This window comes from Dendropsophus ebraccatus, chromosome 1 (assembly GCF_027789765.1).
Source record: "Dendropsophus ebraccatus isolate aDenEbr1 chromosome 1, aDenEbr1.pat, whole genome shotgun sequence".
NCBI classification, from domain to species: domain Eukaryota; kingdom Metazoa; phylum Chordata; class Amphibia; order Anura; family Hylidae; genus Dendropsophus; species Dendropsophus ebraccatus.
This window is the reverse complement of record NC_091454.1, coordinates 164,270,751-164,295,727: the sequence shown is the minus strand read 5'-3', so window position 1 is coordinate 164,295,727 and position 24,977 is coordinate 164,270,751. Positions and strand designations below refer to the sequence as shown.

Sequence of the window (24,977 nt, the reverse complement as noted above, 5' to 3'; positions counted from 1 at the left end):
ACCGGTAATACAGCCCCAAAACATTATGTCAATGGGGGCTAACCTGACAGAACAGATTTTCTTGATCTGGATTAATGAAATATACCATCATTTACCCTACATATGGTAATGATATTAACAGCGCTTATAATAATAATGCATGCACTATTATCTCTCATACACGTGAGAGAACTGTTCACTTACAGTCATCAAACCTCCAACCAAATCATAGGTGTGAGGATCCTCATCTTTGGTTCCGAGCTGCGGAGAATACAACTCTGTAGTTCTTAAGATCTCCAGAACTCGGTCCAGAGCTTCTGCTACTGGCATAGGGCTGTTTTCTTGTGCAGCATTGATGATGTTTATTACCTAGGTAAAATAAAACATACATTTAGCGAATGCAAACTGTCGTTATAACTTTCAAAATCTAAAATCAACAGTAGATGTGATAGAAAGCAAGTTCACAATTTACATTATTTTTTTTTTTCCATTATCATGGAAAACACGGCACTTCCTGTTTTCTGATTCTTTTTTTTCTCAAAAAACAGGAAACAGAAAACATTAAATCCTGTGTATCCCAGGCCATCTGAAAACTCACAGAGAAGGCAGTCATGTGATTGATGAACACCCTGAGCTGTACCTCTCTGTACTGGCCGGAATTTCTGTGTTAAGTCTGGTTTTTCAACCAGCACAAGTCAGAAATCCTGCCTTCTGGAGACGGGACCTGGATTTCTGATAAGTTCAGCTTTGTTTTACAGCATGATAACAACAAAAATAATGAATGTAAATTGCAAACTTCCTTTATATCACATCTACTGTTGATAATGACAGTGACACTTTAAACAAAAACCTTGGTGTAAAGTACATAACATGACTATAATATGTTCACATGTTGTTCAAGGACGAACAGAGAACTTTAATGCATAAAGTTGTGGTCCCACAATGGGGATTATGGATTTAATGGAGGCTGTCTCCTATTTGGGAACCCTCTTTATAAGCCAGAATGGACTTTAAGAAAACAAGTTTTGTAGTCAATAAGATTATGTTGGCAAATTATGTAAATGATATTGGCTGGAATATCTGAAAGAAGAAGCTGAAATAATGGGAGAGGACTCCAATAAGGCTTACTCAAAAAGTTACTTCATATGTTTTCCTCATTAACATTTTCCGTCATCTCTGAATTAACATTATGGCAAAGACATATTGTCCAAGTCTGCCAATTAAAAAATTATTTAGAATGTTAAACTTTCGAAAAACACAATTAGGTTTCTGCTGAATGTGCGGATCACCTGATATATTGAATATAAAAGGAGGTCTATTAAGGCTTCAGCCAGCTGCCACAAGACTGGATGCCTTATAAAAGCGAAACTCAATGTTTTAGCTTGCCACATCACTAAAGAGTGTGTAAGAGAAAGAATTAACGTATCCAAGGTACAGGAAGTGCATTCTAAACGCCACTTCTTTTAGGAAAATTAGGATGAGGAAGGAGGGTGAGTTTAAGTGTATGGCACAAGGGTATTAGGAAAATATACAGACAATACTATATGTTTTGCCCTATAATTTCAAATAAAGAATGATCCATAAACACATATTTTTCCAAGGGACGCTTAGCTCCTGTGTTCTGATGTCAGCTCAGATAACACCACTGCACATTATTTTCCATCTCAGGCATACTCACCTTTCTGAAAGCTCAGATCCATACTATGAAAGCTTACAAATGAAACCTTGGTAAATACCATGTTGAGTTTGCTTAAAGTCTACCAACAATTTTTATTAAAGTATTGTATTGCCCCCAAAAAGTAGTACAAATCCCCAATATACACTTATTACGGGAAATGCTTACTTTTTCCCTACACTTACTACTGCATCAAGGCTTCACTTCCTGGATAAAATGATGATGTCACGACCCGACTCCCAGAGAGGCTACAGCAAAGGCGGAGAGACCAGGAGGATGACAGAGCCGACATTGAGGGACAGAACACTGAGCATCCCTCTGCCATCATCCTCTCCAGCAGCCACATCCCGCACAGCTCTGGGAGCTGGGTCGTGACAGAGTGAGGACTTCAGGCAGTAGTAAGTGCATTTCCTATAATACATGTATATTAATTATTTGTATAACTTTTGGGGGGCAACACAATACTTTAAAGGAAAAGTCCGGTGAAATTTTTTATTAAAGTGTACTTGTCACAATGTATGCTGACCTGATTGGCATGCAGTTAGAGATGAGCGAACCGCGAGCATGCTCGAGTCGATCCGAACCCGAACTTTCGGCATTTGATTAGCGGTGGCTGCTGAAGTTGGATAAAGCCCTAAGGCTATGTGGAAATCATGGATATAGTCATTGGCTGTATCCATGTTTTCCAGACAACCTTAGAGCTTTATCCAAGTTCAGCAGCCCAAGCTAATCAAATACCGAACGTTCGGGTTTGGATCTACTCGAACCCGAACCCGAATCGCTCATCTCTACATGCAGTCCATACTGCCTTCACAAGCTTGGGTATCCATTGATACGAAAATACCAGTCAGTTCTGTACATGAGCCCTACTGAAAGGCGCATGTGCACAGTACTAACCTGGCATGGTTAGGGTTACCCCATGGATACCCAAAGCTCTGAAGAGCAGCAGAATCTATTGCACGCTGAACCGGTTAGAGTACTGCTTTAAGGATATATTGAAACATACGGACTTGCCTTTTGCTTTCAGTAAGCTTTGGAGGGCTCACATTGGAGCAGCTATATTGAGTGTTACAGTTGTGATCCATGCAATATACAAGTTAACTTCTGCTCATCAATGCCAAACAGTAAACACTTGGTGGCAAACTACTTTGTTTCCCAGCTAACATGTGTTCATAAATTCAGTTTTTTATGCTCTTTGTACCGTGTACCTTTAAGTCTCACACCTTCCATGAACGTTTGACATATTGTCTAAGGGTTAAGTGGTATTTAGAGTACGAGTATAATTTCTGCTATGTAAATGCTAAGATCAGATGGAATATTTTATTTAAGCTTACTAAGAAATTTTACTAAATCACATTTTATAAGGACACATTGTTAAAGAGGCCCAAAGGGGGTCACAAGTTTGAGCACAGATCCATGGACATGTTGTTATCTGGATGCTAGATGTAGAATGCTGAAATTAATGGAATAATTCAGAGGAAGGTCAGGCTCATATGCAGCGCCTCTGGCATCTGTGCTATGAGCCTATGCTTTTATCTTGTGTAATGTTTTAGTTGGCACACTAGTGAAGATGTACTTCTTACACGCAATATATTTAACCAGATATGACAAAATCTTTTACAGTCGAAAAGATCTCAGACAAAAACAAGAATACTGTAGGTAACATGGGCTCAGTAAATTTGCATGGTCAGGAATGGTTCTGATTATTTGATGGTCTAATGATATAGACTGAAATACATGGCTTAAAGTATGTGGTTATCCAAATATCACATCCATATGTGACAATAAATACAAGCTTACCAATATAGCATTGATCGCTTGTTTGCTTTTCTCCCTGATAAAGAGTTTCCACTAGGCTATGAAAGCCCAATGCCACAATGGAACTAGTGGGATAAGGCAGTCAAGTGGAGATCAAGGCTGTGCAGTTCTTTTTACATCTTTTTTTGAAGACCACCATATGTCTTCATAAAACAATCCATAAAAGTTAATGCACTAATATTGCTACTAGGGCAGCTTAGAAACCAGAAAGAAGTTTTGCAACTGAAAACACATGGAGAAGATTTATCAAGACTGGAGTATGATATGCCAGTCTGAGGCTATGTTCACACACAGTTTAATGGAGCGTATTTTAATTGGTAAAATTGCTGTTAAAAAAAATAATAATTAACACCTGCGACACAAAATGCACACTACTGGGTTTGAAAGCAATATTTCATGTACACGCTTAAAAACTAATGAAAAGTTCAATTAAAGATCTAATTTGTATAAAACAACTGTAAGATAATTTAAAAACACCAGAAAAATGACAAGAAAGAGCAAAAGAAATTATACATTTTTTTATTTTAAAAGCACTGTGTGAACAATAAGGCTTGACTCTAACCAAGAGCAAAATCTGATGGGATTTGTATTTTCTCACTTTGTTCACAAAAAAATCCATCTATAGATGTCACACCATAATATGAATGAAGAAAATAATAAACGAATAGTATGATTGGAGACTGAATGACATGTGACTACAAGGACTTGTTATCAAAGTCTGCAGTTAAAAAGATAAAACCTGCCACTTAAAAGGGGCGTCAATATAATTCTGACCACTAATCACATTATGTAGGGTGGTACGTACACAGAAATTTCCTATTATACACCATGTATCTGAAAGATTTAGCAGGGTGGCGCTGCAGAATACAAACCACACTGCTTCCCTGCAAATCTTGAATATTAAATATTGATAGTCATTTCTGCTTAGGCATTTCTCCAATACGTGTGTGTAGGTTGATGTACTGATTCAGATGGGTGATCGGAAGACAGAACCTCTACACTAGATTATTTAAGGTTTTTGTATATGGTAATTCTCTTTCTGTAAAATTACGGATATGTAATTTCCTTTAAATCTGTCTTGTTCTGCATCACAACAGACACTTTTGTTGTAAACTGTATTGTAGCCACAGAACAGTGCTAACGTAACTTTATAACCACCAGGGGGCATAGCATGGACATTTCTTAAGAAGATGCTCTGTCCATGTACCGCAGGAGAGTGCAAAATTATTATTTTTTAAAATCAAGATAACGTATAACAAAATATTTCAAAGAAAACTCTTTGCAATGGTTTTTTTTTATCATATTTTGAAGTTTATGCTGATTTATTTATGTTATAAAACATATAACTGGTATTTTTTTTAATTTCTTATACGTGGTAGATAGAGGAGTTAACCTACTCCTTTCATAAGATTCTGCATAAAAAATGGATGCATATTCCTTGTTGACCCAGATCATACTAGAGTCCCTGCAGCAATTCCACCCAGGCTGCCACATGTTTTCTCATGCTACTAAATTGTTCACAGGATTCTCTGACAAATTTGCAGATTATATGCAAAACCTTTCAATTTTCAATTCTGAAATAAATTATATACACAAATTTACTCTGTAGCACACAGTATGGCGCGGCTAAATCCTCAGCTTAGTTATATGTCAGGACAGTGTTGTTTTCTGAAGTATAATACTTCTCCTTGTCTTGGTTTAGATCACAATGTAATTGGTAATAAATGAATGATTTGGTAATACTGTACCTTTGTAATGGGGGCTTCAATAGTCATTGAATGTATTCTGGCCATGGAAGAATGCCGCCTTTGTGAACTACCTGCAATATAAAAAGGAAGGTTGACTGTTATCTGAGAGTTACTTCAGGAAATGAACAACCCTGCACACCCAACAAATATACATTAAAGTACAGAAATACTGGTGGGAGCATAATAACATCCTGGAAATAACACCCCATTGTAGGCCACTTCCCATGCACCTCATTCCATCACCACAAATTCCTTTTCTTCTCTATGGAAGGGAACTAAACTGTGTTCTGTACGAATTCCATTAAAAAGGTTACTGCCATGTCTATGTACCTAATAGCACTCCTTATGTTATATGGGGAATTCTTATGGTACCCTATGTAAAGTATCAAGACATGAAAGACATATAGTTAACGTGCAAAGCTATTCATGTCATCAAAATAATAGAAACTTGTATGGATCTCTTTATAGATAAATATGGTTCACTAATCAGTCCATAATAGTTTCATGAAACGAAAAATTCCATCCACGGCTTCAATAAAATTATGGTAGCTTTATTGTGTCATCACAAAAAAGAAAACAAACAAAGAAAAAAAATAATAATAAAAGATAAAAACACGCTGACGCATTGCAGGGTTAGAACCCCCCCCCCCCCCCCCAAAAAAAAAGTTCGACATTTTACAAGATTTGATAAGTTTAATTGATAGAACAAGCAGGGAGAAGTGCTCAGCTAAGTGCTTCTCTCCCCACCACACAAGTTGGGCTCTACACCATCACTGATCTGCTGTCTGCCACAGCCGCTGCACCCCCCACTGATCAGCTGTCTGCCACAGCCGCTGCACCCCCCACTGATCTGCTGTCTGCCACAGCCGCTGCACCCCCCACTGATCGGCTGTCTGCCACAGCCGCTGCACCCCCCACTGATCGGCTGTCTGCCACAGCCGCTGCACCCCCCACTGATCTGCTGTCTGCCACAGCCGCTGCACCCCCCACTGATCTGCTGTCTGCCACAGCCGCTGCACCCCCCACTGATCTGCTGTCTGCCACAGCCGCTGCACCACCCACTGATCTGCTGTCTGCCACAGCCGCTGCACCCCCCACTGATCGGCTGTCTGCCACAGCCGCTGCACCCCCCACTGATCGGCTGTCTGCCACAGCCGCTGCACCCCCCACTGATCGGCTGTCTGCCACAGCCGCTGCACCCCCCACTGATCGGCTGTCTGCCACAGCCGCTGCACCCCCCACTGATCGGCTGTCTGCCACAGCCGCTGCACCCCCCACTGATGTGCTGTCTACCACAGCCGCTGCACCCCCCACTGATGTGCTGTCTACCACAGCCGCTGCACCCCCACCAATCAGCTGTCTACCAGAGATGCTGCACCCCCCACTGATGTGCTGTCTTACCAGAGCCGCTGCACCCCCCCACTGATCGGCTGTTTTCTCTAGCACAGTGGCACCTGGATATATAGAGAACAGGGCTGGAAGCAGACATTGTATAGTGACTGTGCTGCACTGCTGCATCTCAGCTCCTATTTACTTATGTGTCGGCATCCACAGATCTGATATTGATGACCTATCCTGAGGAAAAGCCATCAATATAAAAGTCCAGGAGAACTCCTTTAACTGGTATAATCATTTAAGTAAAAGCAAATGTGATTTTTATGAATAAAGTGAGTTAAAGTTTCTTTATTCTCAGTTAGTTAGAAAACTGCATACCATCACTTCCTCGGGAGGTGGTTGACCTGACATCTAAGGAACCTTTCCGCCTGTCCTTGTGTCTGCAGCTCTGGATATCTGTGGGAAGAGAAACAAATGTTTGTTTGACTCTCACTCATGCTTCTGTTATTGAAGAAATACTAAAATGAACTTGAGACAGACACCATAACTAATTAGACTACATTGTTTGCACCCAGAAAGATTGTCAGTCTGTCATCTGAGGTCACTGGTTATGTATGACCAGGTTACACAACTGTAAATGCCCCTAAACACATTACAAGTACATTGTGCAGAAGGTGTTGAAGGCCTAGCACTGTGTTCGTAATGCCGAGCTCTGGATTTCAGTGATTTTTTTGACTTATTACACTTTTTTTTATTTATATTATTTATATTTGCAGAATTATCACAAACTAAAATGAAAATAATAGGACAATCCTGGGTTAGGCCATAAATCTGTTGAGCGGATGATCATACACAGGAAAGGAGCAATGCTGCTGTGCATTCCACTCACATGTAAGAGCAGTATGATGGTAGAAAACATTTTAATCCTATTACCAGAAAAACAAACCTGTTTGAGACTCAGCCTGGACTCGCTCACACTGTTTTTCTACCTGAAAACAAACGTCAACAATCAGTTCTTAAAATCCCAGACAGAAATGAAGAAAATGTACCTCTGCAATAAAAAAAAGACTCTAGCTTACCTTATTGTTGTCATTACATGGCCGGCTAATAGACACATAGTGTCTGATCTTACTGTAGAAAAAAAAAAGTCAGCCTTTAAATTAGACACAATAGCTGTAAGAATATAAACCTACACAGTCTAGTACTCCTATCACTCACTATGATCCAACCAAACTAGTATACGGCTGCAAGTAAGACAATGACCTACATTAAAGGGTGACATGGCAGCACAAGTGTTATTCACAGGCGCTGGGACATAGCTGTGGTGTGACAGTAGTTCCAGAGTAACTGTCTAAAAAAGCTTTACTAAATATCTATGGAAGTCACCAATTATTGTAACACTGTTATAGATGGAACATGCTGAAAAAATGACTTTCTAAAAAAGAATAATTAAAATGTCAATATAACCATATTTCCTGTGGTCACTTCTGCAAATATGACTACAACAATTAAAGGGGGATGCCACTCATACATAACTTTTTATATGTTGCTGCCCATGGTGAGACTAACAATTCCTTCCATACTTGTTATTATCTATTCAGTCTCCTTCCCTCAGTTCTGAGCTGTTGCGTTATGCTGAAGACACAAAAAACTAAGTGTGAGCTATTCTCTTGGTTCCCCCTCCTCCTTCCTCCCTTTCAAGACAGCTGGTGTAAAGAAGTCCCTGGCAAGCTTTATCTGCAACTTTGTGGCTTCTTTGTAATGCTGGGAGGGTTAATCTGGGGTCAAGATGCTGATGAACTCACTGTTATTATCTCTCCCAGAATTACAGAGTTGCTACAAAGTTGTAGATAGGGACTTTTTTACATCAGCCAACTCGGAAGGGAGGGGGAGACTGAGAGAACAGCTAACAGTCACTTTTCTTGTGTCTTCAGCAGAAGAATGAATAGATAATAACAAGCACGTAATGAACTGTTAGTCTTACAATGGACAGAAACATATGAAAAGTTATGTTTGAGTGGAATACCCCTTTAAATGTAAAAATTACAAAAAAGGCAATGTGAACCTTGCATAAAAATGCTGTGTTTTCTGTTGCATATGAGTGAAGGAGAATACTATGTTTGTTAGGGGTTCAAAAACATACTTATTTCGGTTCCTTAAGTATAAGTATTAGACATATCAAATTAAAAGTGAAATGGGAGGTTTCTCCACCTATGCTTTAAGATTTCTTAGCACTGTTACTACCTGCCCCTTCTCCCCAGCAGCATAAAACTCCATTCCTCACCCTCGATGTCCAAAAACAGGAATTATCTTCACATTTTGCTGGATATTATCACCGTTTTTGTTTTTGGCATAGTAAACACCTTCCCATTCCTATAAGGAGGAACCACAGGACAAATACATTTTATTAAGGAGATCATTACAAATACATATGTATATTTAAGAGGTTATTCAGCTAATAATCATAAAAAAATTATTTATCCATATACATATATACACAGTTTCCGCCGTGGTGTCATCTGGTCCCCAACAGCTTCTGCTACTTTAGGCCCCCTTCACACGTCCGGAAAATCTGTCCGGATTTCCTATCAGGAAATCCGGACGGATTTCCGGACTCATAGGCGAACATAAGACACGGACACCCTTCCGGATTTTTCCGGAAGGGTGTCCGTTCCGGAAAATAGGACCGGATTTTTTAGATCCTGTCCTATTTTCGTCCGGAAATCTGGCACGGACGCCCCCATAGAAGTCTATGGGAGCGCCGGAATCACGGGCATTTTCCTGATGTATATCAGGAAAGTGCCCGCGATTCCGGACTGGTAGAGAGCCAGCCCCGGCCGCCGTCCGATCACCCGCACACCCCCATCCCCCCCGCACCGCAACGCACCGCACACTCTGCCTGGCACTACAGGGCTGGCCGGCCAGAGTGCGGTGCAGATCCCCCCCGCCGCCGCTCACCACCGGAACTTCGGCTCTCTGTCATCTGACCCTCTCCCCCCCCCCCCGGGAACTCACTACCAGGCCGCCCGCCGGATGCTCCGCACCTCCGACCGCCGCCGCCGCCCGGACCTCAGCACTGCACTCTGACCCGGACCCCAACCTCGCGGCCCCGACAGAGCAGGATCCAGGACAGGTGAGATTACCCCTTAGGACTACTACTCCCACCATGCTCTGCTGGCAGGCCATGATGGGAGTTGTAGTTCTGCAGCCTGTGGCCATCCAGGTTGCAGAACTACAACTCCCACCATATCTTGCTGACAAGTCATGATGGGAGTTGTACTTCTGCAGCCTGTGGCCATTCAGGTTGCAGAAGTACAACTCCCATCATGGCTCTGCTGGCAGGCCATGATGGGAGTTGTAGTTCTGCAGTCTGTGGCCATCCAGGTTGCAGACGTACAACTCCCATAATGCCTTGCTGACAGGCCATGATGGGAGTTGTAGTTCTGCAGTCTGTGGCCATCCAGGTTGCAGACGTACAACTCCCATCATGCCTTGCTGACAGGCCATGATGGGAGTTGTAGTTCTGCAGTCTGTGGCCATCCAGGTTGCAGACGTACAACTCCCATCATGCCTTGCTGGCAGGCCATGATGGGAGTTGTAGTTCTGCAGTCTGTGGCCATCCAGGTTGCAGACGTACAACTCCCATCATGCCTTGCTGACAGGCCATGATGGGAGTTCTGCAGCCTGTGGCCATCCAGGTACACGGGTACCTGTGATTTATGTTGGCATACTAGACCATATTATCTCATCAGGAAATCCTGAAGGTTTTTCCTGATGGTTTCCTGATGGTAAAAACGGATTACTGTCAGGAAATCCTGATACTTTCCTGATGACATTTGAGGTCTCCTGATCAGGATTTCCTGACAGTAAAAACTGACACGGACGTGTGAATGGGGCCTTAAAGCGAATGTACCAGTAGGTAGATTGCTTTAAGATTCTTACATCAATAGACCGGCGTCAGCGTGGGGAGCAGATGCCGAGGTCCTTTTTATGAACCGTGGCCCAGTTCCCACGCATGGCGACGGTCTATTCCCGGTTACTGGCCCTAGTGTGATGTAACCCCTGCCCTATGTAATGCAGCTCTATAGATTCTAATGAAGCCACGTCAAAAAAGGGAAGGCAGAACGTCACACTGGGGGCGGGCAGACCAGCCTCCAGTGCTTCAGGCAGGGGCGGAGGCCAGGAAAAGACTGGCGCCGTGCGCAGGAACTGGGCCGCTGTTCAAAAAAGGGACAGCGGCAACGGCACCCCCGCGCCGGTTTAAAAATCTGTACCTGCTGGTACATTCACTTATAATCAGTGTGTGAGTTAGGGTGCTGCTTCAGTCAGTAATTGGCTGAGTGGTCTGAGCCAGTGTTTCTTAGGGCCCTATTCCACCGGACGATTATCATTCAGATTATCGTTAAATCGTTTGAATCTAAACGATAATTGTTCAGTTGAAATGCAGTTAATGATTAACGACCGAACGAGAAATCGTTGATCGCTTTATAAGACTGGAGCTATTTTTATTGTTGCTCGTTTGCAAATCGTTCGCATTGGATATAGACATTGTTCGGTCGTTCACAATAGATACAAATGCAATAGCGAATAAATAGCGAAGAAAAACGATCGCAATTACGATCATAAGTAACGATTATCGTTCCATGGAAATGAGTGAACGTTTTCAGGTCATTTGCAATAGCGGTCGTTTGAGATCGTTAATCGCTAACGATTATGCAAACGATAATCGTCCGGTGGAATAGGGCCCTTAGACTCTAACTCAGCAGTAGGAAGTAACGGGAGCTGGGTGAGACCAGATGACAATACAGTGGGAGCTCCAGCTGACTCAGGTTGGCAAGTATGTTTTTTTTTTGTATCTAGTATCTTTCAGTCACTGACTGTGGCGGGATGCTTTCCGGCAGGGGTACCGCGGCACAGGGAGGGGTAAGTTCCTACTAGTTATTACATTCCCCCTGAGGGATGACGGATTTTTTTAGTACATAAATAATACTTATATTGGCAACTAGATCTTACCTTTCCCGTTTTAATGCAAGAATTAACAGAATCTAAGAAATCTGATTTTTTTTCATTAATAGGCACTTCAATTAATTCTTTTCCATATAGTTCATCCTTTTGATAACCCATCATACTTTCAAAAGCTGGATTCACATACTGCAAAATACAAATCAGTAACAACTATTAATGAGAATTTACATAAATCAAAGATCTCATTTAACAACGAACAATGATTTTATCCAACCTATGACAGAGCATTTGGAAATTTTATTATTTATGTTCAAGAAAGAATGCCGTCAGAACGTAGCCAAAAAGACTGTCCTTCGTCAAGGTCACTCATTGTGTATGGCCAGTTGGAACAAAGTAATAGCCCCTATACACATTAGAAAAAAGTCAATCGAAAATGCCAATTTCAGCTGTCTAATGTGCATGGAGGCATCCCGACTCTCCCTCTAGAGACAATGTGAGGGGACAGTAGGATCAGGCATGTTGGATTTCACCTGTCTTATTCTATTGTATCGGCAGCAGCTTACTCCTCTTTTCTCCAACACGTCAATGCTTGCCGAACCCTCTGTGTTCAGAGGTATTGGAAGAGAGAACTGTCAGCTGAACATTTGGCCAATACCTATTTCTGGTGGATATGTCTTACCTTAACTTTCAATACAACGTACAGTAAATTGTGTAGGATTGTCTGTACAACGTTTGCTTACTAGTTGACTGGTCATTCAGCAGTTGTTCCACCACCAACCTAAGGCCTTATACACACGTTCTGTGTTTCACAGATGTGCTGTCCATGGAAACCATGACATCATCTATCAATATCCTGCTGGCAGCGGGGAAAGTCTTTGAATATTCATGGCACTGTAATGAACCAGCAGGAGAATTCCGAGCAGGGGGATTTTCTTCAAAAGTGTTTGGGGAGGATGAAAAAACTAAGATGCACTTACCTCCTCAGCTCCAGTGTCGGCGCCTGCATACCACCGCTCCTGTCACTTCCTGGTTTGAGACGGGACTTATGACAGCCAGCCAGTCAGCACCTGTAGCGGGGTCCCACCTCTACCGCTGACTGGCTGAGTGTGCCTGGAACGTCACGTCTCAGGTCCCCTCTCAAACCAGGAAGGAGACGGGGAAACGAAACGGTGGAGGGATGCGGCACCAGCGCTGGAGCCGGGCATGTAAATGCATGTTATTTTTTTCATCTTTTGAAAAAAAATCTCTCTTCCCGGAATTTTCCTTTAATTCATGTACTACTAACACAGATCTATAGGTATAAAACACTAAAAGTAATGTCTTTGTTCATTCTATTCATTGAAATGTTATAACCAGGACTCTGGATTTAACCCTACCTGTATTTTGTGATCCTCGTTGGTGATTTCAATGGCTTCTTGACTCTTCTCTAGCGTAGTAAATAGTGAATTACAAGCCCTGAAAATAAAATTCTTTTACATTTCTTGTAACAAATTAAAACAAGATGTGCATTCATAAAGTTACATTTTTCACATTTTTAATAGTTCAAAAACAGCCATGAATCATAACGTTCATCAACTTCACTTCTGAAACAGACATGAACTAGCTACACATAGTATGAGTATGCTAGAGGTAAAAGGATAGGTTGAGAGTTCTGTCGGTTGTATGGACCTCAGTCATTACAGAACAACATCTTAGGCTAGGGCTGCATGGACACTTGTGTAGTAATGCTTTCAGATTTAACCCATGGAGTGACAGCTACCATCCTCAGGAAGATAAGGTTTTACAATCCTAACTGTATGCAGTCCATTACAAAAATGCACAAGGTCAAATTCACCCAGAAAGAGGTTAAAATCATATGTATACTATATTATATCACATAACAAATCACATGAATTCTGTACCCACCAGAAATCCAGGAATCCTTACAGCTAACCCCAAACTTTGCTACGTGTGGGCCACCTTAAGCATGGCAGACCGACATGCCTACTACATGGTTTGAGCCTTATCCAGCCTCATAGTATTTAGCCTTAGTGTTGATGCTTGAATATTATTGTTGAGATAATAACAAAAGGAAAATGAATTAGCAGGAATTCCTTGATACTGTTCTATTACCTGCCCTGCCCTTATTGCATTCTGGTACCAAAAGAGCGCAAAGTAAGGTAGCACGGTGGCTCAGTGGTTAGCATGTGCATTGCAGGGGTCCTGGCTTCAAATCCCACCAAGAACAACCTCTGCAAGGAGTTTGTATGTGCGCCTTGTGTTTCCGTGGATTTCCTCCAGGTACTCTGGTTTCCTCCCACGCCCAAAACATACAGATGGGTGAATTTAGATTCTGATCCCTAATGGGGACAGGGACCAAAACTGAGAAACTACGTAAAGTGCGCTATACAAAATAAAAGCATTATGTTGTGCAAAATAGCTGCATTAAAACATAGAACATTTTTGAGGGCATGTCGAGAAAAAAATCCTCAGCATTTTGGTAGAGTTTGCCTTTGTTCCGATTTATGAAAGATTTAAGTGATGAGCCATGTAAAATGTTGCGAAATAACCTGGAGCTAAATAAATAAGAATAATTCCTTAAAGGGGTTACCCAGCGCTACAAAAACATGGCCACTTTCTTCCAGAGACAGCCCTACTCTTGTCTCCGGCTTGGGCGGGGTTTTGCTGCTCAGTTTCATTGAAGTGAATGGAGCTTAATTGCAAACCGCACCTGAACTGGAGTCAAGAGTTGTGTTGCCTCTGAAATAAAGTGGCCATGTTTTTGTAGCACTGGATAACCCCTTTAATTATTGTTTAGAACTTAATATTCTTACCTTAATTTAAATTGTGCACGCACTTCTCCATACTCTAACTGAATAAGCTCATTGTAACAGGCCATGACATTGGGATTCTCCACGTATCTCTGCAAGAGAAAGAATCATACATGAGTTACTGTGACTGTATTAGGCTTCCTTCAGACACAAATTTTGTAAAGGTTTAATTGGCTTAATAGAAACACCACGTAAAAACGGCCTGCAGTTTTTTTTCCAGGCATTTCAGCATTTTCTAGCATTTAGCAGTCTAGGGAAGGAAAAAAGTATCACTACTTCTTGTCGGAAAAAACTGCCAACAACTGATCACTGGTCACTGGTCACTCAGTAGAGCTTTAAAGGTCTCACTGTTGTTTTAATTTTTTTTTTGCAGAAATCAATAGTACAGGAGATTTTAAGAAACTTTGCAATTGGTTTTATTAGGCAAAAAATGCATTTTTATCATGAAAAAGCAGTTTGAAGCTCTCACCCTTGTCTTCATGATTCTCTTATGGAGAGGGGAGGGGTTGAGGGAGATGAGGCACCAAAACAGGACAACAGAGAGTTCATTTACAGCTACATCACGGGTATCTCCTCTGAAGTCAGTACTCACCTCTCTGACCTTTGAATACCGCTTTCACACAGGTCCCACTGTGTAATCCTTTGTTCTCTGCTGGCGACTAATCTCCCTCCTCCCCTCTCCATAGGTTACACGGGGCTCAACTGATGTAAAACAGTTGAGATTTCCTGATAATGAGCAGTGAGGGGGGGGGGACCTGGGGAAAGTCTTTTTGAATGCAGATAATGGCATATTTGCCTAATAAACCCAATTACAAAGTTACTTAAAACTGCCTGTACTATTGATTTCTGCAAAAAAAATATTATATATATATATACACGACAGTGACACTTTAAGTTCTACTAAAACTAAATAGCACACTGCTCTCCTCTTCCTGCTCCATAAGATGATATTGGCAAGTTATACTGCATGTTCATTGTGACAGATTTCCTAACTGGTAGTGCTACAAAAAGGCAAAGCTCTTGCCTTAGAAAGGTGCATAGGGTCAGCCATCTCTTTCTTATGTCACATACTTTTATCCACAATCCCTCTGTGACATTATTCCTTTCGCTAATGCATTTTTCATTCCAATCTGACTCATTTACAGCATATGCTCCTCTGGGGCCTGCACCTCCTGTATATGGAGAACACAAGTCACCTGACCTCTGGCCGCAAGCGGCTGCAATCAGGTGCATGTGAGCTGCTGAAAAAAGGCCACGCATGTGAGCAATGCTTTTCTATGGGAGTTACCACAACAGATGATCTTGCTCCCAACTTTTAATTAAAGAGGTATTTCCAACATGGAATGTTGTCCCCTCTCCAAGGAATAGGTAAGAACAAGCTGATTGGTGGGGGATGAGCTTGGCAATGTTAAGAAAGCCCATAGAGAATGAATGAAGCACTGGACACACATGCTCCCTCCATTTATTTGGACCGCCACCAATCAGCTTGTTATCCACCTATCCTGTGAATAGAGCATAACCTTTGACATTGGTCATGCCCCTATAACTGCTTCTTTAGTAATAAGAAAAGTATACTGCATGCAAAGAACAATGCAAAGTAAGTAGCGAGTACAAGGCTGAATTATTAATCTGGATTTTAGCAAATCAAGGCAAATATAGTGTATCCTTAGAAAATACTTCTCATGTGAGAGTTCCAGGAAGAGTGGGCTCTACAACTGTCACCGCACTTTCAGATTTCACAAGTGAACTCAATATGCTCACACTATGGATGTTGCAGGCCCTGTGAAATTTAACACATAAAACCTGGCACTATGTAAACACATCTGTCTCACCTACTCTACAACAGTGGGAACAAATGAAAAGAGCTGTAATTACAATGGACCTGACACCTGTGCTCTGTGCTGACGGCTACCTTATGGGTAAAGCCAATAGGCAAGCCCAGGGAAGCTATCCACATGCCAGAACATAGTGATGGTGTAAAACATGATGCTCAGTGCTACAAAGAAATACTGTTTGTCCTGTACATTTCAAGATGTTTTATTAGATTGGAAAAATCTATCATTTAAAGTGAATCTGTCGGCTTAAATTCACATTTCACACTGCTGACACTGTTAGATAGTTGTTAGATCATGGAGACATATGGTACCTTTCATATATCCAGCTGAGCTTCCATACTGTAGGAAAATTCAGAAAAATACCTTTATTCTACTGCAGGAAAGTCTTAAAAAGGCATTCCTAAGCTCCTGAAGTGATGTAGGCTGTAATGTCTCCTCCCTCCCCCTCCCATAAACTGGGATGGGAGAGGGAGCAAGGAGGTATTCCAGCTTGCTGTACTTAAAGGGGTGCTCCAGCGTGGGGGCACTTTTTTGGGGGACCGGGGAGGAGGTGGCTGAAATAAAAGACGTCCACTTACCTCCCCGGTTCCAGCGGCGGGTCCCGCATCACTGCGCTCCGGTGCCCGGTTCCCGGCCACTTCCGGGTGTCTGATGCCTCCCGAGACGCTACGTCTCAGGGCCGCTCAGCCACTCAGTGAAGGAGGCGGGATCCGAGCGGACTTCAAACGGATCCCGCCTCCTTCACTGAGTGGCCGAGCAGACCTGAGACGTCACGTCTCGGGCCCGCGTCAGAAACCCGGAAGCGGCCGGGAACCGGAGCGCAGTGATGCAGGACCCGCCGCTGGAACCGGGGAGGTAAGTGGACGCCTTTTATTTCAGCCACCTCCTCCCCGGTCCCCCGAAAAAGTGCCCCCACGGTGGAGCACCCCTTTAAGGACTAGGGATGATCCGAACCGAGTTCGGCTCGGGTTTGTACGAACCCGAACTCTCGGAAATGATACCCGCTGTCTGGCCGCTCCGTGGAGAGGGTGGATACAGCGGGAGGACCGCCTGGAAAACTGAGATACAGCCATAGCCATAGGCAGTATCCCAGTTTTCCAGGCGGTCCTCCCGCTGTATCCACCTGCTGACCGGAGCGGGCAGACAGCGGGAATCTGATGCCGAGAGTTCGGGTTCATACGAACCCGAAACTCGGCAGTTTCGGACCATCCCTATTAAGGACCTTGGGAAAGCCTCTTTGACACTTTGCAGAAGAGAATAAAGAAATTGTTCACAGATTGGAGACACACACAGATATATGAAAGGTACAAGGTGTGTCCTTTTTTGCACACGTTACCCAGATTAATTGTTTAGTTATTGAGCAGTAAGTCATTATTGTGGTGCAATACATAAATGCACACACTCCAAACACAACTGTGTACCAGTGTGTAATAAAATCCTGTTAGATGCTTGTAGAGAGTGAAGCACCCAAGCCCACGTGCTCTGTTGTTACTAAAATATAAAGCAACTATGGGATTATGCAGCTCCTACTGTGTACTAAAAAATATTACATTGTCTCAAGACAATAGGAGACATTTCCTAAGTAGTCTAATGTGTGCGACTATTCTACTGTGGGTTGGTTGGATTGTATGTGATTTATGGAAAAGTCGCACTGTCATAGTAAATGCGTCTAAGTAAAAAGATCACAAAAAAAGTTGCAAACAAACTCACAGTTGCAAATGATAAATTGGGTGCAAATCCTGGATTTTGATACTGGTTCATAAATAGAACTTAGAATAGAACAGAAAAAAGATGGGCGAAAAATAGGCACAAAGTCCTTGATAAGTTTCCCCTAATATGTGGTCATTTGAACTTAGACCATGTTCACATTATTTTTTTTGTAATATTTCCAGCCTTAAAAAAACATCATTTTCAAAGCAGTTTTTGCATGAAATACAGATAAAAAAAACCTAAGCAACAAAACACATATCTTTCCATCCATCAATGGCCAAAAAACGACTGTGTTACTGTAATTTATATAAACTTTTGACAAGTTGGCCAGACATGTCAAAAATGTAGATTGCCCTGGGTATCAGTACTGAGTTACAGCCGGGTGAAGCTTGTAACAGTGCTCAACGCTCCCTTGCCAGCCAACTGATTACAGACTAGTACCATAGACTATAATAGAGTCTGGTACTACAGGCCCGGTTTAATATGCCATTTAAAGCCTTTATTCCTGCCTCTCTGCAGTGGTCAAATTCCCAGAAGCTTCTTCTCCTTCATTCCCAATGTGTAATGGCACCCAGCAGGGGTGTTTCATTGTCCTCTCTATTGTTTGTGCCTCTGGCTGCTATCATTTGCCTTTACCCAAACAGTCACAGAGTACTGGTTAGAGGGAAGGAGTTTATGCTCATGTTATTTGTGGATGATGTTTTATGAATGGTAACTCAATATCAGATTTCCCTACCAAACCAGCATGCTTTGCATTAGGAATCTGGGAAATTATTGGGTTATAGGGTCACTGCTTCGAAGACAGAAGCCTTGGCCCTAAATACAGAGACCTCTGACTTGCAATTGCTGCATAGTAACTTTTCTTACCATTGTCAGAAGACATCTTTGAAACACTTAGACATACTAATAATGGGGGCCTATTCTACACTGTACTCGGCCAATTTTCCCCAGTTATTCCTAGAGATACAAAGATTGTCGCCTACTTTGTATGGGCTCATAGGTGGTACCAACTCTCCAAGCATGTTCTTATGGCACCCAAATCCTGCAGAGCTCATGCATTACCAGACATAATCAAATACTATTATATGGCCCCCCTGCACTGTATTCTGGCCTGTTCAACATTGAGGGCCTATGAAAAGTGGAATAAAATTGAGAAGCTTTAGATAGCCCCAATTCATATTAATGCCCGTTTATTGCTTACTTTACAAACCACTTTAACTGTAATCTCATTGGGCCCCATTGCTTTTACTCGGTCCATATGGTGCATGTGTATTGCAGGCTGTCCCTTAGTATCCCAGCACTCTCTTGTGAGATGTCTTACTAAAAACATGATACAACAGTGGTTAAACAGAGGTTTATACAGATTTGCTGACACAGCAGTGGGTAGGTTCTGTACACTTTTAACATTTGATAAGGTATGTAGTGTCCATGACCTTCCCCTGAGGTCCTACTTCCATTATATGAAAATCAGACCCTTTATGCTTTCATTATTTGCCTTCACCTCCGTATCCACTCCCACTGCTTTTGAACAGCCGTGTTGGGCTGGAGTCAGTACAAAAAGATTAATTTCCGATAAATGGGAAACATTTCTGGGAGCGCAGCTTTCCATAGAGAAATGGAGTATCATATGGGATAGGGATGTTAAAATGTCTATCTGTACCAAATAAAAAGAAATCTAATTTAAAAAAATGCCTATTTGGTATCATACCCCGGCACTGTTACATTGCCTTCAGCCATCCATTCTGAATACTTGTCGGCAATGTGAAATAGCAGACGGCACTCTTGAATTTGTCCCCTCCCCCCCCCCCCCCCAACTGGCAAGAAGGCAACTTCCCGGAGAGGGAGATAAATGATGCAAAGGGTAATTTATTGTCGAATGTTATACCCTTTTTGTTGTGATGAAGCTGATAAGCATCTTACTTTTTAATTATTTATGGGGATTAATGGTTGTGCCCCTATTTTTTTATGATATGGAAATTTAATAAAGATGGAAAAAAATTACATATCTTGACTGCAGCCGGAGGCCTAATCACCAGAAAGTGGACGCAGAGGGCCAGAGGGCCATAGGCCCCCCACCCCCACTTATCAAGGGGAGCTCTACACCAGGGTTCAAGAAGTCTGATTGATGGAACATCTTACTGCATTATATAAAATAATCACAGCTCCAGCAATGGGATTGTAAAGATATCAAAATTCTTTATTTCCGAGGCATTTAAAAATCAAGCAGGTTAAAAACAGCATGCCCCACAGTGGGAAAGATTCATATGGTGAGCTGACCTTTTTTTTTTATTACTTTTCATCTTACCGCATTACTCAATAACAAATTGTAGGTTTGTGATGCTGTGTGGCCTCCATGGTAAACATACCGGATAAGAAGAGAATATGGATAACTTAATCTGTTTTTTCTCCCCTTCCTCTTTCCCTCCACTCCTACAGACTTTACCAATACCAACCAAGGGATCTCTAACAGAACCTCCCTATTCCCTTGTCTTTGCTGCTTTATTGTTTGTTGTCCTGTTTGTTTTACTTCTATGCCTTCCCCCTTCAATAAATTTATAACTCTCAGTTTGAATCAAGTTAAGTTTTGATATGCATGCATGTCCCCTGCATATCCTCTCCGAAACACAGAGTGCTGCTTAAGATATTTCTTCCTTATCTAAGAGTCCAGGAGTGCAGTGATATAGTAGGGGAGTTCCTACAAGTCTGCACTTACACACCTACCCTGACTTACACTGCCTGCCTCTTCCATGTGCAGATTCTCAAATGTGTTCTGTGAGATGCACAGGGAGTCAGGGAACAGAAATTCTGTTACTGATCTATCACTAAATTTGGATAGGCCTCAGAGCAGAGCAAATCTAGTGATGGAGATCTGCTCCTTCTGTCCAGCAAAGCCAGAGACATCATGAGAAATGAAGTGTGCAACAGGGGAACCACATCAATAAGGAAATAAGAATCCAAATGACAGACAACCTGCACATGCCATGTAAACTAAAATAGGTGTACACAAAGCATTTACAATAGCCTCTTCAATATTGTCTAAGGCTGGGTTCACAATACGTTTTTACAATACATTTTTTCCCATTTTTGCAAAAAACGGATGAAAAAAAACGTATGCATTTGTGTGCATCCTTTTTCCCATTGACTTCCATTATAAAAAAAATGGATCAAAATGGATCCGTTTTTTTTTAACGTACACAAAAACGTAGCTGACCCTACTTTTGTGTCCGTTAAAAAAAACGGATCCGTTTTTTTTCAATGGAAGTCAATGGAAAAACTAATCACAACGGATGCACACAAATGCATCCGTTTTTTGCAAAAAAGAGATGAAAAAAACGGATTGCAAAAACGTAGTGTGAACCCAGCCTAACAGTAACCTGTGCTGTACGACATAAGCCAAAAAATCCTCATTAGAATACAAAAGTCTGAGGGGGGAATCATACAAGCCCTTAGCATCTGTAAATCTGCCTATACTCTACTAGGACCAGAGTATGACTTTCCTGTTACTGCAACACTACATTTTGTAAATGGAGTGTTTAGGTAAAAAAAGAATATTAAGGATTGCTTATAATGCATCAGTATAATATACAAGTATAGGTTCACAAAAGGTCAACCACTGCTTTAATATAGACAGCACTTGGAAGCTGAAGGCAAAACAGCAATGAACTTTTCAACCTTCCAAAGTGACTAACTTCTCCGGCCCAATATTCTTATTGCACATACCCTGGTAAATCCAGCAGATATTAGAGGCATTATCGATGTTTCATCTCGATCACTTTGTCTTCAATGGCAGGACATGGAAAATAAAAAGGAAAAGCGTTAGCAGAATAAGCATTATCTACCACATAGCCACTGTTCCAACACCATTAATCTTGTGAGCTGAATACATGTCATTTAACATGTAAACAATAGTATCTCAGGCTAGTTCCAACTGGGCTGTAATATTTATGCTCTCTGGGGCCTGGCTCATGGGTGCTCAGTGATGAAGTCGGAAGCAGAAGATATTTGTACAGAAAATAAAAAGTAAAGGACCGCTTATATGGAGCAAAAATTATTTATTTTATACTACCAAAAAATTCCAGGGTATTGTACATAAGAAATATACAGGGGTCTACATAGAAAACAATAAAAAAGCAAGCACAGTATAATAAATATGAGCTTATGGAGTGACAGACTGCCACAAAAGGAGAGAGAACCTTAAAGAGGTTGTTCACCTAAAATTAACTTGTCCCCTATCCACAGGATAGGAGACAAGTAAGAGATTGCAGGGGGACAATCTCCATACTCCCTATCGATCTCCATATTGGGCCTCCGCCTTCTTTATTATGAATACAGCTGCGGGTACGGCACGTGACCCATGGCTCTATTAATTCCAATGCAGCCACTGGACAGCAGAGCTTTGTACTCGTCTCTCTTCAGCAGCTCCATAGGAATGAAAAGAGCCACGGGACATGTGCCGTACCCGCAGATGTATTCATAATAAAGAAGGAGGCCCAATATGGAGATCCGCGAAGGGGAGACCCTGTGGATAGGGGACAGGTTCATTTTGGTTGGACAACCACTTTAACGCCCCTTTGACACATCTGTATAATACTGTCTACAATAATGTCAGACAGTATTGTACCCATTAATTTGAATGGACTCTTTGACACATATATAGTTGTTATGAGGATGAGATCCCCAGTAAGGGTGCACACATTCTCCTAAATAAACCATAGGTGAAGCTTGTGTCCAGGGCTCGCCAAGTCTTCATGCTGCAAAATAATATGTACTTTGCTAAGCTGATTATATTTTTTGGCACGTTCAGTACTGAGTACAGAAGGGTTTGCGTTGTTGCATTAGTATTATAATACTTTTAGGAGGGCCATAAGAGGCTGGCTATTGGATCTCCATGTGCTGAAGCATTTGTTATTGTTTATGTAGCTTTAAAGGGAACCTGTCACCCCCCCGTGCCGGGGTAACAGACTCCTGACCCCCCATTAGAGCCCCCTATACTCACCTAATCCCGCCGGGTCCCGCTTCTGGAGGTGGTCGGGTGATGGAGATCTCAGCCGCTGCAGCCCGGCGCGCGCGCTGAGAGATGAGTCCAACACCCATAGAGAATGACGGAGCGCTGGACTCTCCTGTCATTCTCTATGGGTGTTGGACTCATCTCTCAGCGCGCACGCCGGGCTGCCGCGGCTGAGATCTTCATCACCCGACCACCTCCAGAAGCGGGACCCGGCGGGACTAGGTGAGTATAGGGGGCTCTAACGGGGGGTCGGGAGCCTGTCACCCCGGCACGGGGGGGGGGAGGGGGGGGGTGACAGGTTCCCTTTAATATATTACCTAATAAAGATTGCACTTTATAAAAATAGGAAAATAAAACCTTCAGGCTGTTTCAACTACTTTAGGATTCGTAGGATATTTTCTGCACATAGGGAGTGTATTTCTATATAAAAAACAACAAAAACAACCACATCTCATGATAATCTTATGAGAACTCAATGTGTACTGAACTATTACAAACCAGGATTTTTTTTGCCTATGCCGAGTGAGTTGCCAAAAAAAAAAAAAAAAAGATGGAAGTCATGATGGAAAATTATTGAAGAATTACTGTAGTCTAAGAGCCTGAAGCAACTCAAGTAGCAAAGAACTGTCAACTGGCCAAGGCAATAAAGCTCTTCTTCGTCACAGGAACGGGCAATATGGGAGAGCAACTTAAAGGATCTTTCTATGGACCTGGACTACTAGTCACATACAGAGCACCTTGATGACTGCATCAGTAAGCTTTTACTTTATCTATGGTGGTAAACACTGAGTGATTATTCTATAATGTTATACTCTACTTACTCTGGAAAACATATGCAATTCATTCCAAAGTTTTCTTTAGACATTTGAGGTATGGTTCATGAGACCAGAATGTTCAGCTATCAAACATTATATTATCTAGTGTAAAATTAAAGGGGTAGTTCAGCATAAAAAAATTTCAACTGGTGCCAGAAAGTGCCAGATATTTGTAATTTACTTCTAATCTCTATTACTTATCAGCTGCTGTAAGTCCTGCAGGAAGTGGAGTATTCTTTTCAGTCTGACACAGTTAGGCTGTGTGGTCGTGCTCTGTATGCTAAATACTGATCTTGTCCATAAGATGGGCAAGCATGGAGGAGCATGTGACCCTGCCTCTCCCTCTGTGTCCCCCCTTACCTGCGCCTGCTCTATTTTTAAAATCTGACCAGTCTCTTTTTATGTGCTAATAACTTTCTTAATTGATACTATCATCTGCTTTACTTTATGTGCATTTCTCAGCACCATCCACAAGCTTAGATTCTGCACATTCGATGCCTGTATAAAACTTTTCTGTGTCTTCTTTCTTTTTGAAAATTGCCTAAGTTCCCCAGTGGCTGGTGAGCAGAGCATGCTGGTGCTCATGAATATCCAGGACTACTGGGCACATGCACATAATGGAGAAGACTACTTATTGTCCATGTTATTAAGGAGGATATCTCTGAATCAGCTGCACAGAATAGTGTCATACATCATTCTGTTTAGCTTCTCCGTCACTAGTTTATGCTACCCTGAGATAGGACACCATAAAGATACTGACATAGTTTAAACCTATCCAAGTGATTCTGAAAACTGTTTTAATGTTAGTAGTAAATTCAATAAATTAACCCTTTCTTTGTTTAAAAAAAACCCTCTTCATTGGTGCTCATTTGCAGTGCCTTTACAAATGCTGAAACAAAAGATTGTTGTATCGATCATGTGGCCATTTAAATGCAGCTTATCTGCCAAACATCTCCTGTTTAGATAGAGAGATAAGTGGCCGATAACAATAATTTTTAAAGCTACACAAACGTCAGCTAATCGCTGGCCCTTTTACACGGGACGATTATTGGGTAAGTTAATGATCGGCCTGTGTAAAGGCCCTAAAAAGTTTGTGTTTTGACATTAGAAAAAACTTTAAAGGAGAAGTCCGGCCAAAACTATTTAATATGTTATTACTTACAGAAAGTTAGACAAATTTCTAATGTACATTAATTATGGGAAATGCACATATATGGCTATTTCCCTTAATTTAGTAGATCAGGGAGACTTCAGATTCTCTAAAAAGAGATGACGTCAC

At 41.8% G+C, this 24,977-nt stretch overlaps 1 protein-coding gene across 4 annotated transcripts in view; it reads right to left on the bottom strand.

The window, feature by feature from the left end:
* Window positions 1-24,977, bottom strand: part of PDE8A (phosphodiesterase 8A) — a 189,145-nt gene that overhangs the window by 15,609 nt on the left and 148,559 nt on the right. For all 4 annotated transcript variants that reach the window (XM_069983555.1, XM_069983537.1, XM_069983546.1 and 1 more), the window contains 10 exons: window positions 21,596-21,653; window positions 14,334-14,422; window positions 12,897-12,975; window positions 11,569-11,706; window positions 8,840-8,928; window positions 7,635-7,686; window positions 7,502-7,544; window positions 6,934-7,011; window positions 5,221-5,291; window positions 184-348 (listed from right to left, as the gene is read on the bottom strand). In XM_069983555.1, the coding sequence (XP_069839656.1) occupies window positions 184-348; window positions 5,221-5,291; window positions 6,934-7,011; window positions 7,502-7,544; window positions 7,635-7,686; window positions 8,840-8,928; window positions 11,569-11,706; window positions 12,897-12,975; window positions 14,334-14,422; window positions 21,596-21,653 (862 nt within the window). The remainder of the gene's footprint in view (window positions 1-183; window positions 349-5,220; window positions 5,292-6,933; window positions 7,012-7,501; window positions 7,545-7,634; window positions 7,687-8,839; window positions 8,929-11,568; window positions 11,707-12,896; window positions 12,976-14,333; window positions 14,423-21,595; window positions 21,654-24,977) is intronic.